The sequence below is a fragment of the Cyprinodon variegatus genome, unplaced genomic scaffold (assembly GCF_000732505.1).
Source record: "Cyprinodon variegatus isolate N-32 unplaced genomic scaffold, C_variegatus-1.0 Scaffold1650, whole genome shotgun sequence".
Taxonomy (NCBI): Eukaryota; Metazoa; Chordata; class Actinopteri; order Cyprinodontiformes; family Cyprinodontidae; genus Cyprinodon; species Cyprinodon variegatus.
The window spans coordinates 51,676-63,259 of record NW_015152103.1 but is presented as its reverse complement, the minus strand read 5'-3'; the positions used below and the strand labels follow the sequence as shown (position 1 = coordinate 63,259).

The 11,584-nt window shown below is 42.8% G+C and overlaps 1 protein-coding gene across 1 annotated transcript; it reads left to right on the top strand.

Annotated features, from left to right (window-relative positions):
• The first annotated feature begins 392 nt into the window (after positions 1-392).
• LOC107104211 (serine/threonine-protein kinase SIK2-like) lies at positions 393-10,195 on the top strand. The gene is made up of 14 exons (XM_015404157.1): positions 393-635; positions 1,016-1,211; positions 1,318-1,434; positions 4,351-4,414; positions 4,616-4,777; positions 5,038-5,162; positions 5,245-5,368; positions 5,452-5,672; positions 5,898-6,047; positions 6,138-6,248; positions 6,357-6,579; positions 6,664-6,918; positions 7,005-7,194; positions 7,296-10,195. Exons 2-14 carry the CDS (start codon positions 1,059-1,061, stop codon positions 7,813-7,815), a joined length of 2,415 nt encoding a protein of 804 aa, XP_015259643.1. The 5' UTR covers positions 393-635; positions 1,016-1,058; the 3' UTR covers positions 7,816-10,195.
• Positions 10,196-11,584: the final 1,389 nt, after the last annotated feature.

Sequence of the window (11,584 nt, the reverse complement as noted above, 5' to 3'; positions counted from 1 at the left end):
AGCACAGTCAGTCTGCTTCCTGTTTCTGTTCCTGCAATAAAGCTGGGCGCGCTCCCGCTCGGTGGAGTGGAACGCGCCGCAGAGCCCGCGAGCAGCCAGCCAGCCCGGCGGACGGAAACATCACGTGGTGACACATCTTTACGACTGACGTCACCGTCCCCATCTCCAAGCAACCTCTCCATCAGCACACGCGTCACCATGCGCCCTAGCCGAGCGGTTGCTCGGCAACCCGTGCCTCGCGCTCGGGTCCGGCCTCGCCTCGCACCCAGCTCGGAGCTCTGACGCGGGTGTGACGTTAATGAGGTGGGTATCAATTTGTTATGGTGGCGGTGGGGGGGAGGGCGCGAGAAGGGGAGGAGGAGGAGGAGGAGGAGTTCCCCCTGTGAGTGCAGAAGCCCTCAGCTCTGCATTCCGGCGGAGCTTTCAGGCACACACCGGCGCAGAACAGTCCCGGGCCGAAACCCTTACAGTCGCGCTCCTAGAAAAGTCCTGAAGGGGAAAAGTTGCAACGCTCCTGTCTCCCAGCAGATTCCCTTCTTTCATGTGTTTTTTTATTCGGAGCTATAGAGGAATGGTTCACTTTTTCACACATAGCTGTCTGAACTGTAAGAGAAGGCGCTTTATATCTTTTTAAGGTAAGACCTCATCTCCTTTTTTTTTTCTTTTTTTTTATATGTGCTTTATACTTTTTTTTTTTCTCAGTTAACAAAAATGAATAAAACAATCTGGGCCCTTGGGTCAAATACGATAATTTCACCTGATTCTTTCAAATTTTTGATGTAAAACTATGATAATGTATAGTCATAAAATAAAAAATATATATTTCAGATAAAAATAGTATTTATATTAAATTATAATTACAATAACATCTACTTTTAGACATAGCTTCTCTCTTTTCTTTTATTTCCTAAGCCTATATAGATTGAATGAATATTTTTAATTGAATTAGTATTTTAAAACAAATACTCTTTCAAAACAGTGACATTTTCCTTTCTCTTTTTGCTTGTCTGTACAGATAAACACCTTCCTTTTAGCGTTGTTACTACATTTTCTCCACCATGGTGATCATGACGGACACCAGCATGGCTGCTCAGCCCAGCCCTGCTCAAGGGAGGCCGCTACAGGTTGGCTTCTATGAGATCATCCGCACCCTGGGGAAAGGAAACTTTGCAGTGGTAAAACTGGCCAGGCACAAAGTCACCAAAACGCAGGTCAGTCAGTTATCCTATCATGCATTTGTAGTTACTTCAAATTCTGTGCACATTTTTTATTTTTATTTAGGCCCTTTTATAATTTCTCATGTGTTCCCTTTTTCAGGTGGCAATTAAAATTATCGATAAGACCAGGCTGAGTCCATCTAACCTGGAGAAAATTTACAGAGAGGTGCAGATTATGAAGCTGCTGAACCATCCCCACATCATCAAGCTCTACCAGGTTTGTGTCTTATCTTATCTCATCTGCTGCAGTTTTGCATGTGGTCCAACAGTACGTGTGCAGATTACTGGAAGGCGTGCAGGTTCTGAGTTTCCCTCCTTATGCCTTGGAAGTTGGTCTAAATTTGTGCACGAATGGGATGTGGTAAACTTTGCACTTTTAGCAGCATCGGACTGTAGAGCGTTGTGCGTCATTATTGCATGCATCAGGATATAGGAGTGGGAATATGCGAGGGAAGCAAATAAGGGGCATTTTGCATTTAAGTGGTTTTTTACCAGCTTGTGATGAGCCAATGATTCCCAGACTACTTTAAATCATAAGTACAGAACAACAGCATTAGTGCAATCCTATTTGACCTCCCTCTCTATCTCTCACTCTGTGTGATACAAGGGCAAGGACATTTATGGGCACCACTCGATCCTGGGAACAATGCATTTCTGGGATGTTTTTTCTGGTTGTATAATTGTAGAGGCTGGCTGCAGAAATGTTGGTTTCAGAGCAGTCAGGTGAGTGCTGGTGAAGGGAATGTGCAACATCAGAACATTAAGTCCAATTAGCACTTGTTAGAGCCAAGTGCAATGTGTTTGTGAGTCACGTGAAAGCCTCCTCACAAAGCGCTGCTTTACTCCCTAATCAAATTGAGGACTTAGTGAGAAGAATCCGCTTTTACCTTCTCAGCTGACCTTGCTGCACTTTGGCACCCGTCTGGCAAGGAACCTATAAACAAATACCACTGGGAAAAAGAACGCATGATGGTCTTTTCATTACTATTCTCCTCTTTCTTTTATGATGATAGGTTTAAAAGCTGATTTAAACTAAAATAATATCATAACATGATTTCAGGGAAGCCCCTATTCCCCACATTACTCTACTTATAAGTGAAGGAAAATAATTGAACGATATCAAGCTATAAATAGCAAAAAAATATAGCCTTACTGCTAATTAATAATTGATATGATCCTGTGTTATTTGTATTATTTAGTATTTGTATTATTGGTATTATTTAATGTGCAGACAAAATACAATTTTTAAGGAGATTCTATAAAACAAAGCAAAAAAGAAGGCCTTAACATTGTGCAATCAAATTGTACTTTTTATTCCTGATATCGATCCATTTGTTGTAAAAGTTTGGATTTCTTCTGCATAGATTCTGCATAGATTCTGATGAAAACTTAAAAAAAATACATTTTGCTTACCATTCATAACCATGGATAGTTAACTTATAATAATAGCTGTGTGCTGCTGTTGTTATTTTTAATACCTTAATTACAGAGACAACATATTCTAAATTTAACAGCGCTTCTTGTTTTAAATAAATCTACCGATCACAGAGAACAACCTTATATCTCTCTCAAGCCAACATTAGAAGGTTGACTTTAGGTAGAACCTCAAATATTTCTAACTGCAGCAATAGGTGGGGGTGGGGCGCTTCTGTGTCGATCCTTCTGTATAGTTGGAGAAACCTTGCTGGCGTTCCCTGTGGTCTCTTTAAAAGGACAGAATAGACTCATAAAAGGCCTTTATGGTAGCAGTTTCACACGGATTAATGTCTTAACGGACAGATACTAAGCTGTCTCAGTCCCTACGCCGATAGGAATCAACCTGCAGCGTTTGAGGAGATGATTAATGTCTCAGTGTTGTGGCTTTAACAGGCTAAAAACCACTGATGTTCTGGATGTTTTGTTGTAAAGCAGCAGGTGTGATTTGGTTTGGCTTGTTAGTCATGAACTGATGAAAAACAGCTATGTTGCATCACTCAGATGGGTCTTGTGTCTTTCTGTAGCCTCTTTGTGACCTAGCCTTTGGCTGAGGGGTTGATGAAGATGATGCTAGTCACATAATCCTCTTCTTCCTGTACAAAGGAAGGAATCTGGCATAAGGCGGTCTTGTGATCTTCATCTTAGTACTGTATTTTTTGCCCCCTCTGTTCCTCTGATCAGCTGCTGCTTCCATTCTGTTACCATCATCATGGGAACGAGATGCATTTTTCCTTCTCTATTATCAACAATAACTGACCTTTCTTTGTCTCTTATTATCAGTAAACGCCCCTACTGGTTTTAGCTTAGCTGATCAGATGGTAAAGGCTTAGGAGGCTTTTGAAATGTAAAACATGGCTGAATGGATCGCTTAAAGCGACAGGTTTATGACGTTAGCATCACCTCAAGGTGTCTGAGCTCAGGAGCGCGGCTCTGTCTTGGATAACCACTGTTTCCCACTTAGAGGACTTTGTATTGATTCCGCCCGTTTACTAAAATAAAAATCCTCCATTCAGTGGAATTTGGTGACTTTTATTTCAGAGCCGGCCCGCGGCGTCATCCATACAGACTTTTTGTTGTCTGACGGAAAATTGCTTTGTTGTGCAACCTTTCAGTTGAAACTGCTCCCTCCCTGGGGGGGGTTTAGAGGAAACGGAGGCCCTCTGTGTGCTCCAGGAAAGGACTGGGAATTTCACGGCACGTACACCACTTCTAGCACAAAGAGAGACCCAGTGTGAGAAAGCCCTGTGTGAATCTGTTGCACTTTATACGTGATAAAGGACGCTGGGGAAAATTGGAAATTCAACACATAGAGCATGTGTTGCCAACTAGTACTAGCCACAGAAAAAAACTCAAAATTATTTAAGTAGCTGGTCTGTGAGTGAATGTCAGGAATGTTTCGGTTAGGGTTTTTGTGTTGACGTGTGTAAACCGGTGTTTAAAACATGATAAAAACGCGTTCAGGAAATTGGTCAGCTTATGTAACCGGAGAGCCGACAGAAAGCCTTTTGGTATTTTTTGCAATGAGTGGAACAACTTTATGGACAAGTATGAGAAGGAGGTTTTGCTGGTTAGGAAATGTCTGGCGGCTGCTGTGGATTTCTTGGAACAAGGCTTACACTTGACTCAGTCACATTAAACTCTCTTTTCTCCCTCCCAGGTCATGGAAACCAAAGACATGCTGTACATCGTTACAGAGTATGCAAAGAATGGAGAGATGTTTGGTGAGTTCTTCTCTGATCCCCATAATGAAACCCTTTCACTTTCATTTTAATGTCCTGAGATCAAGTATTATTACTAGAACTGTAATGCCGCAGGCAGTTTTTCTGATTTTAATTAAATGCCATTCTTTAGCTCTGACAAATGTTAAAAACTGCAGAGAAATCTTTAAATGTGTAGCTTAAACATTCCCTCTCCTCTTCCAGACCACCTGACCTCAAACGGCCGCATGAGCGAAGATGAGGCGAGAAGGAAGTTCTGGCAGATCCTCACAGCGGTGGACTACTGCCACCGACATCACATCGTCCACCGCGACCTGAAAACCGAGAACCTGCTGCTGGATGCCAACATGAACATCAAACTGGCTGGTAGGTCTCTAAACCATTCACTGCTTTACTGGGAAGTAAAATGCTAGACAGAGTTAATTGGTTTAAGAGTATTTGCAGCCTCTCTGGGATTCCTAAACGGCCCTAATTAAATCAGTGTTGCTCTGTATGTGTGTTGATTAAAAGCAAGCGATTGAGTCAGTTCACTAGCAGTAATTAGCAGAGGGGATTGACAGCAGTAGGGTGTTCCTTGTATTTAAGCAATGATTGAGAATGTTTTTTGTTTTTTTCTTGCTTTTTAGACTTTGGATTTGGAAACTTCTACAATGCCGGGGATCCTCTAACTACGTGGTGCGGCAGCCCGCCTTATGCCGCGCCTGAAGTGTTTGAGGGGAAAGAGTATGAGGGGCCACAGCTTGACATTTGGGTAAAGCACATAACTGATGGAGAGAAAACAGCTAACAGGAGAAATGAGCCCTGAGTTAACCGTTTCCTTCGTGTTCTCACAGAGCCTCGGTGTGGTGCTGTATGTCCTGGTCTGCGGCTCTCTTCCATTCGACGCTCCCAGCCTCCCTGCGCTCAGACAGAGAGTCACAGAGGGTCGATTCAGGATCCCCTTCTTTATGTCTCAAGGTAACCATTTTCCTTTTGACAAAATCTAAAGACGAGCTTCCTAGAATCAGTCAGTCTCATTTTACTTCTTTTACACCCGACAGACTGTGAAAATCTGATCCGTAAGATGCTAGTGGTAGACCCAGCTAAAAGGATCAGCATAGCCCAGATCAAGCAACACCGCTGGATGCTGGCTGACCCGTCGGCTGCTCATCAAACCCTCAGCCATTCCCTCACTGAATACAACTCCAACCTGGGTGATTACAGCGAACCAGTCCTGGGAATCATGAACACACTGGGCATCGACCGCCAGAGGACAATCGAGGTAACTGAGGCTCGTTTATTCATTAAAACTCTTTCTGTTTGGGCTGCAACTTATTGGGATACACAGAGCTTTGGGCACCTGCAGATAAAAAGTAATGTCAGATGTGGGAAAGGGGCTTTAACAGTTTTTTTCCAGAGGCACTGTAGTTCATGGTCACTTCAAATCAGCAGCTGTAGTGTGTTATTTCTGTTAACAGTCACTAATTTGCCGTTCCTTCTTCTCCAGTCTCTGCAGAGCAGCAGCTATAATCACTTCTCTGCAATCTACTACCTGCTCCTAGAGCGAGTGCGAGAGCATCGCGCTCAGCAGCTGAGTCGTCAGTGTGGCACGTGGAACCAAAGACCCAGGAGCACATCTGACTCCACCGGCCCAGAGGTCAGTGCTTCATCCCCATGTAGAAAACCCAAATTTGTCTTAATTTAGATTTTATTTTAAAGCCTTTTTGCCTTTTCTGGTTTCCTCTAGGTTATCATGGAGTCCGGTGAGACGTTTAGAACGCCTTCTTTTTCACTTCCAGCCAAAAACACTTCTCCTGTGTACTCTGAGGTGGAGTGTGACCAAGGTGGATTATTCCAGGTAAATAGAAACCTAACAGCATTGAGCAGCTCGCTGTAGTCCACAGAAGACCACAAGTAAATGCAGCATCCAGTCTCCAACAACAGTCTTCCTCCTTCTGTTTGCCAGCGGGTGGTGTTCCCAGTGGAGGCCAGCTTGAACAGGCTCCTCTGGAACCGCTCAATTTCACCCAACAGCCTGTTGGAGACCAGCATCAGTGAGGAGGTGCGTCCTAGGGACCTGGAGGAGGAGGAGGCCACACAGAGCCTCGGGCCCTTGCTCCCTCCCACAACATCCCGCAGACACACTCTGGCTGAGGTCTCCGCCCGTTTCCACCAGTGCAACCCTCCCTGTTAGTATTTATTTTAAATACAGCTAAAGTCTCCACTTTGGCAGGTCAAAATATTAAAACTTGTCCTCCTTCATGTCTCTGCAGGTATTGTGGTCAGTCCCTCAGATGGAGCTTCATCGGACAGCTGTCTGAAGTCCTCATCTAGCCCCACTCCCACATTACAATCTGCTATGGGGGAGATGTCCACACTTCTAGCATTAGGTGCTGAAGGTGGAGCTCGGCTGCCTGCCGGAGCTCCTCTGGCTCTCTCCTCCCACCTCCTTCCCCAAACTCAGAGCAGTCTGCCAGCAGTCAGCTTCCAGGAGGGTCGCCGGGCCTCTGACACCTCCCTCACACAAGGTACGAACTCAGAAAGCCCCCTCCAAAATGACCCAACCTTCTGCCTGTTTGCACCTTGTCACCTAAAGGTTAATGTGTCTCTGTAGGCCTGAAAGCTTTCCGCCAGCAGCTGAGGAAAAACACACGCACCAAAGGGCTTCTGGGGTTAAATAAGATCAAGGGTCTGGCCAGGCAGGTTGTTCCCCCTCCCTCCTCCACCCGCGGCAGCCGAGGCTCACTGGGGCCAGCCTTCTCTGAGCACCGCAGCATGCTGGAGGAAGTGTTGCACCAGCAAAGGTGAGACTCATTTATGTCTGACCTTTTTTGTTTTTTAAAAGGCTAGGGTATCTTTTATCCTGATTGTAGAGCAGGATCTCAGACTTTTCATCTGTTTCCAGGATGCTGCAGATTCAGCACCAACAACCAGCTCAGATCCAGGCCACCCAGACAGGACACCCTCAGAACCCTCTCCTCTTCCTGGCACAGCAGCAGTCACCCTCTCCTCCACCTACATCCACATTTACTCCCTCCTCCATCTTTGATGCTCCCACCGCCCAACCCTCCCTGCCTTCTCCCTCTCAGCAGCAAGCTCCAGCGAGCCTATGGCATCAAACACTCGAGACCTCCTCCTCCTTCTCCGGCTGCTCCTCGGCCTCATCCAGCTGCTACGCCTCCTCACTGTCTCCCGTGGCCTCCGCCGCCTACCTTCTGGAGGCCCGCCTGCACATCAGCCAGCAACCCCAGCCTCTCCCCTTCGCCGTCCTGCAGCAGCCTCAGTCCGCGACGCACGGGCCGTTCCCCGTCTCATCCAAGCTGGCCCCTTGGAGCTTGGACTCGGCCTCCGGCGTGGACCCCAGCATGCAGGAGCTGGGCATGGCCGGACAGCAGCAGCTCAGCAGCTGCGTGATGGTGAAATAAAACGGTCCAAGGAAAGAGCACAACTGAGCGGAAGATACAAAAAAGCTGATGCAAGCGATAATCTGACTCATCGTTGAACATGAGGCACACATGTGAGAATGTGTCCACGTATGTGTGTTTTTGAGATCATATAAGCTAGAGACTAAGCAATAACCAAACTCTGGATGAGGTGGTAAATTCAGCAGCCAGAGAAGCAATAACAGACTCAAAGGCTCTCTTCCAGCTCTCCGATGGACTCACTTGAATGAGATTAGCTGAAATGACTTTTAAATTCTGATGCTGTCTAAGTGAACAGGAATACTCCCTCCACTGCTCTTCGTTCTAGTTCTTCTATAAATAAGAAGACCAAAATTCTTCCCAAACTTTATTCGCCTTTCTTGAGACATTTCTCTGTAGCAGTGCAATGAACATGCAGTATAGCGCCTGGAGCTTACGAGCATTCACTGAAGGACTTGTATCGAAACTGTGATGATTTTTTTTGTTTTGGTTTCATTGCGAGCTTGTTTTTTTGCTACGCAAAATGCTGCTTTTTACCTCAAGCTGAAAGACTGCTATCTTATAATCAGCCAAAACTGAATGAAGATGTTGTCTCGCTGGTTTAGCTAAAGCACACACAGGTACATCGGTCCCAGTCGAGCTATAGGTGCAAAAATCCACAATGTCTTCGTTTGCTGGACACCTCCAGGTTAGATGCTTTTACAAACCTTAGGCAACAAGGTGAAACATCACGTTTATCACTTCAGACATCGCAAGAGTGGAAGCATTGCTCCCCAGTTAGAGATAATGCAGCAGCTCGTCCGCCATATTGTGAGTGGCAACATTTTTGGGGGAAGGCATTTAAAGGAAAAGAATCGCTAACGTTTATATTCAGCTAACTTGCATGAGCTGTTTTTATATGCAGTTTTAATTAATTGAAAAATTGGCTAAATTAATTTAGTGTATTTATAGCAATAATGATAATTTATATATATATTCTTCATTATTTAATTTAACAATACCAGATCAAACCCAACATTAGTGCATAGCTTGACCTAAAGTGCTCAATAAGGAGCTAAAGTTTTTGCCCTCACACTGTTGCGGACGTTAACCTTCAATCTCGAGGCTCCACGTGTGTCTCATAGGAACGCTGGACAGAACAAAGTCTGTGGGAACGTGCAATATTTCACACGACGGAGAGACAAGGTTCAGGACTACTTGTATTTCACCTGAGGTTTTTTCTTTTTTTTTTTTTTTTTACTTTAAAAGTGTTTGATCTTACTGCGCTAGCTAACTGACCAGAAAAGGTACTTGTTATATGTGATCCAATAAAACACAACACTGTAGTGATTTAGAGGAAGGCATTTCAAAACAGCGCATTTGCAGTTAAAAGACAGGAAGGAATTTTGGGTTTTACCAAAGAGCGAACAGCACAAGAGATGGGTGATCTGTCAAAGACACACTACTGACTTTTTTTTTTCTTTTCAAATGGTGTCTAAAGATGTAGCCCGGTGGTAAGCAACCATTTTAAGTTGATCTGAAACTCCTGCTGCCACCTAATCCTAAAGCTACTCCTTGTCTTTGTATATGTAGCTGTTACTGACAGGACCATGGTTGTGTTCTCCCTTTTTTGTACTTTTTTAGAAAAAAAGAAGAAAATATAAATAAAAAAAAGAAATACACCTAAACATAGCAATACCATATTGTGAAGGAAGCTGAACTTTATTCAGTGGCTACAAGCTTATTTCAGATGAAGCGATGTGTGTTGTTGTGTGTTCAGTTAGTCGTCTCATATCTGTGAAAGATCTCATAGGAGAGCAGTGTTTTTCAAGGTTCCCGCCCTGAACCTGGAGACGTGCAGTGTTGATACTCCAGTCCTTTTTTGGTAGATTGCACTCATCAGTGACACTTGTGCCTTTTATCCAAGCAAACTCACATTCAGAACCCACCGTGTCTGATTGTGACTCTGAAGAAGGAATAATGGCTGCTCCTGTCAGCAGCCATTCATTCCTTTGTTCATTCATTGGTTCCTCTTAAAATTTGTTTTAAGCTTTCTGTTTGAACAGAAAATAAAATGCACTTTATTCGTATAAATTAATTTTTTTGTTTCTCATAATGGAAAAAACAACAACCTGTTGAAACACTAAGAATTGTGATGCAAATCGGTAAGATGATCCTTTTGATAGAAACTCCAGATAATAGGTATTTCCTGTTTTTTGTTTGTTTTTTTCCAAAATTGTTACTTGACTGAGCATGATCACGTCTTGGTGTGTGCGAATGTGTGAATGTATGTGTGAAGAGGAGGACCAGAAGATGAAAAGGAAAAAATGTTAAAGAAAGATTGTTTATTTATGTGGCTATTTATTTAAATAAAGTTCACTTCCTTAAGTATGAACCGTGTCTCTGCCTTTTTCTATAAATTTTTAATGCCTAAATAGATCTCAGTTTTGTATCTTCATATGCTTCCATAAGCGTTTATCTTGAAATATAAAACATAATAAAAAAAGTATTTTCATGTTACTTGAATTGCATTTCAGTAAATATAAACACATTTGGAGAAGTTGTTGTTTCATAGTAGCTGCATAATCTTACACCAAAATATGTTCTCTGACAAGTGTATAATCTGACCCATTAAAAACAATTAACTTTGATCATGATCCAGCTTTGTTTGTTACAGTTTATATTATATGTTTTACTTCCAAATTCTTGCGCTGTTCTGCATTGACCAAAGCAGCCACTTCATTGGTTTATATAAATCAAGCTACATCTAAATAAAGTTGGATAGAAGCAGAATTGCCTTTTAAAATTACCTTAAAAATAAAAATCATAAGGCAGATGTAAAAAAAAAAAGAACCTTGCCTTTTAAAATTATATTACTTAATAAAAAGATAAGTAATTTTGAAAACTTTTCCCTGCTATATTGGTTAAAGGGGGAAATTAAAGAAATAAAAAGGGTTTTACAAGCTTGCAGTAGTGTATAAGTGTGCAAACCTCTTCTGAAGCATATTTTCAGTCAGTTTAAATATTCAGTTTTGCTTTGTGGGATTCTATCACCATCCTGCATCTTAAATTCCTCTCTGAATCACAGATTCTAAGAACATCTCTTCTCCACAATCCTCTTTAGGTGACGTCACTCCTGCCATTTTTTTCTCTGCCCTTAATGACCCTAAAACTAAAACTACATGTTTCCTGTGGTGAAGCCATTCATCGACGCACTGAGATGGTGAAAAAATATATACTTCTCTTTTTCTGAAGGTTTATGATTAAAAAATATGCATGCATTTAGCTATCTTGAACAACAGTTTTTTTCTGTCTAAATATCATGATCATGCCACCAGCTTATCCCACTGGGGTTATGGTATTCTTTAATAAAGCAACTATTAGGGCCAAACATTCCAGTTTAGGATTACAGCCCAAATTTCTTACTGAAGCTACTTAACTATAACATATCTTTCATTAGGGGTGTGTGTTTTCATTGGGAGGGAAGGTTTTGGCCCTTCTGTTCAAGACACTCAGGGAATGCACATGCCTGTTCTCACATATAAGACGTGACTTAACCAGAAATTCCCACAGCGCCATCCACCTCTGAAGAAGAATAAATGTCTCTGTTCTTGCAGAGTAAGAGCAGTCCTGAAGTGTTTCCATCAGTCCCTCCAATCTGTTTCTGTCTTGTCTTATTAATAGTCATGGAGAAGCATCTCCTTATTGAAATATCACTGTTTTTCCTTTTTTGCTTGTAATATAGAACAATACAGAGGACTGCTTTTCCTCAGCTTGTTTTTATAATTATGAA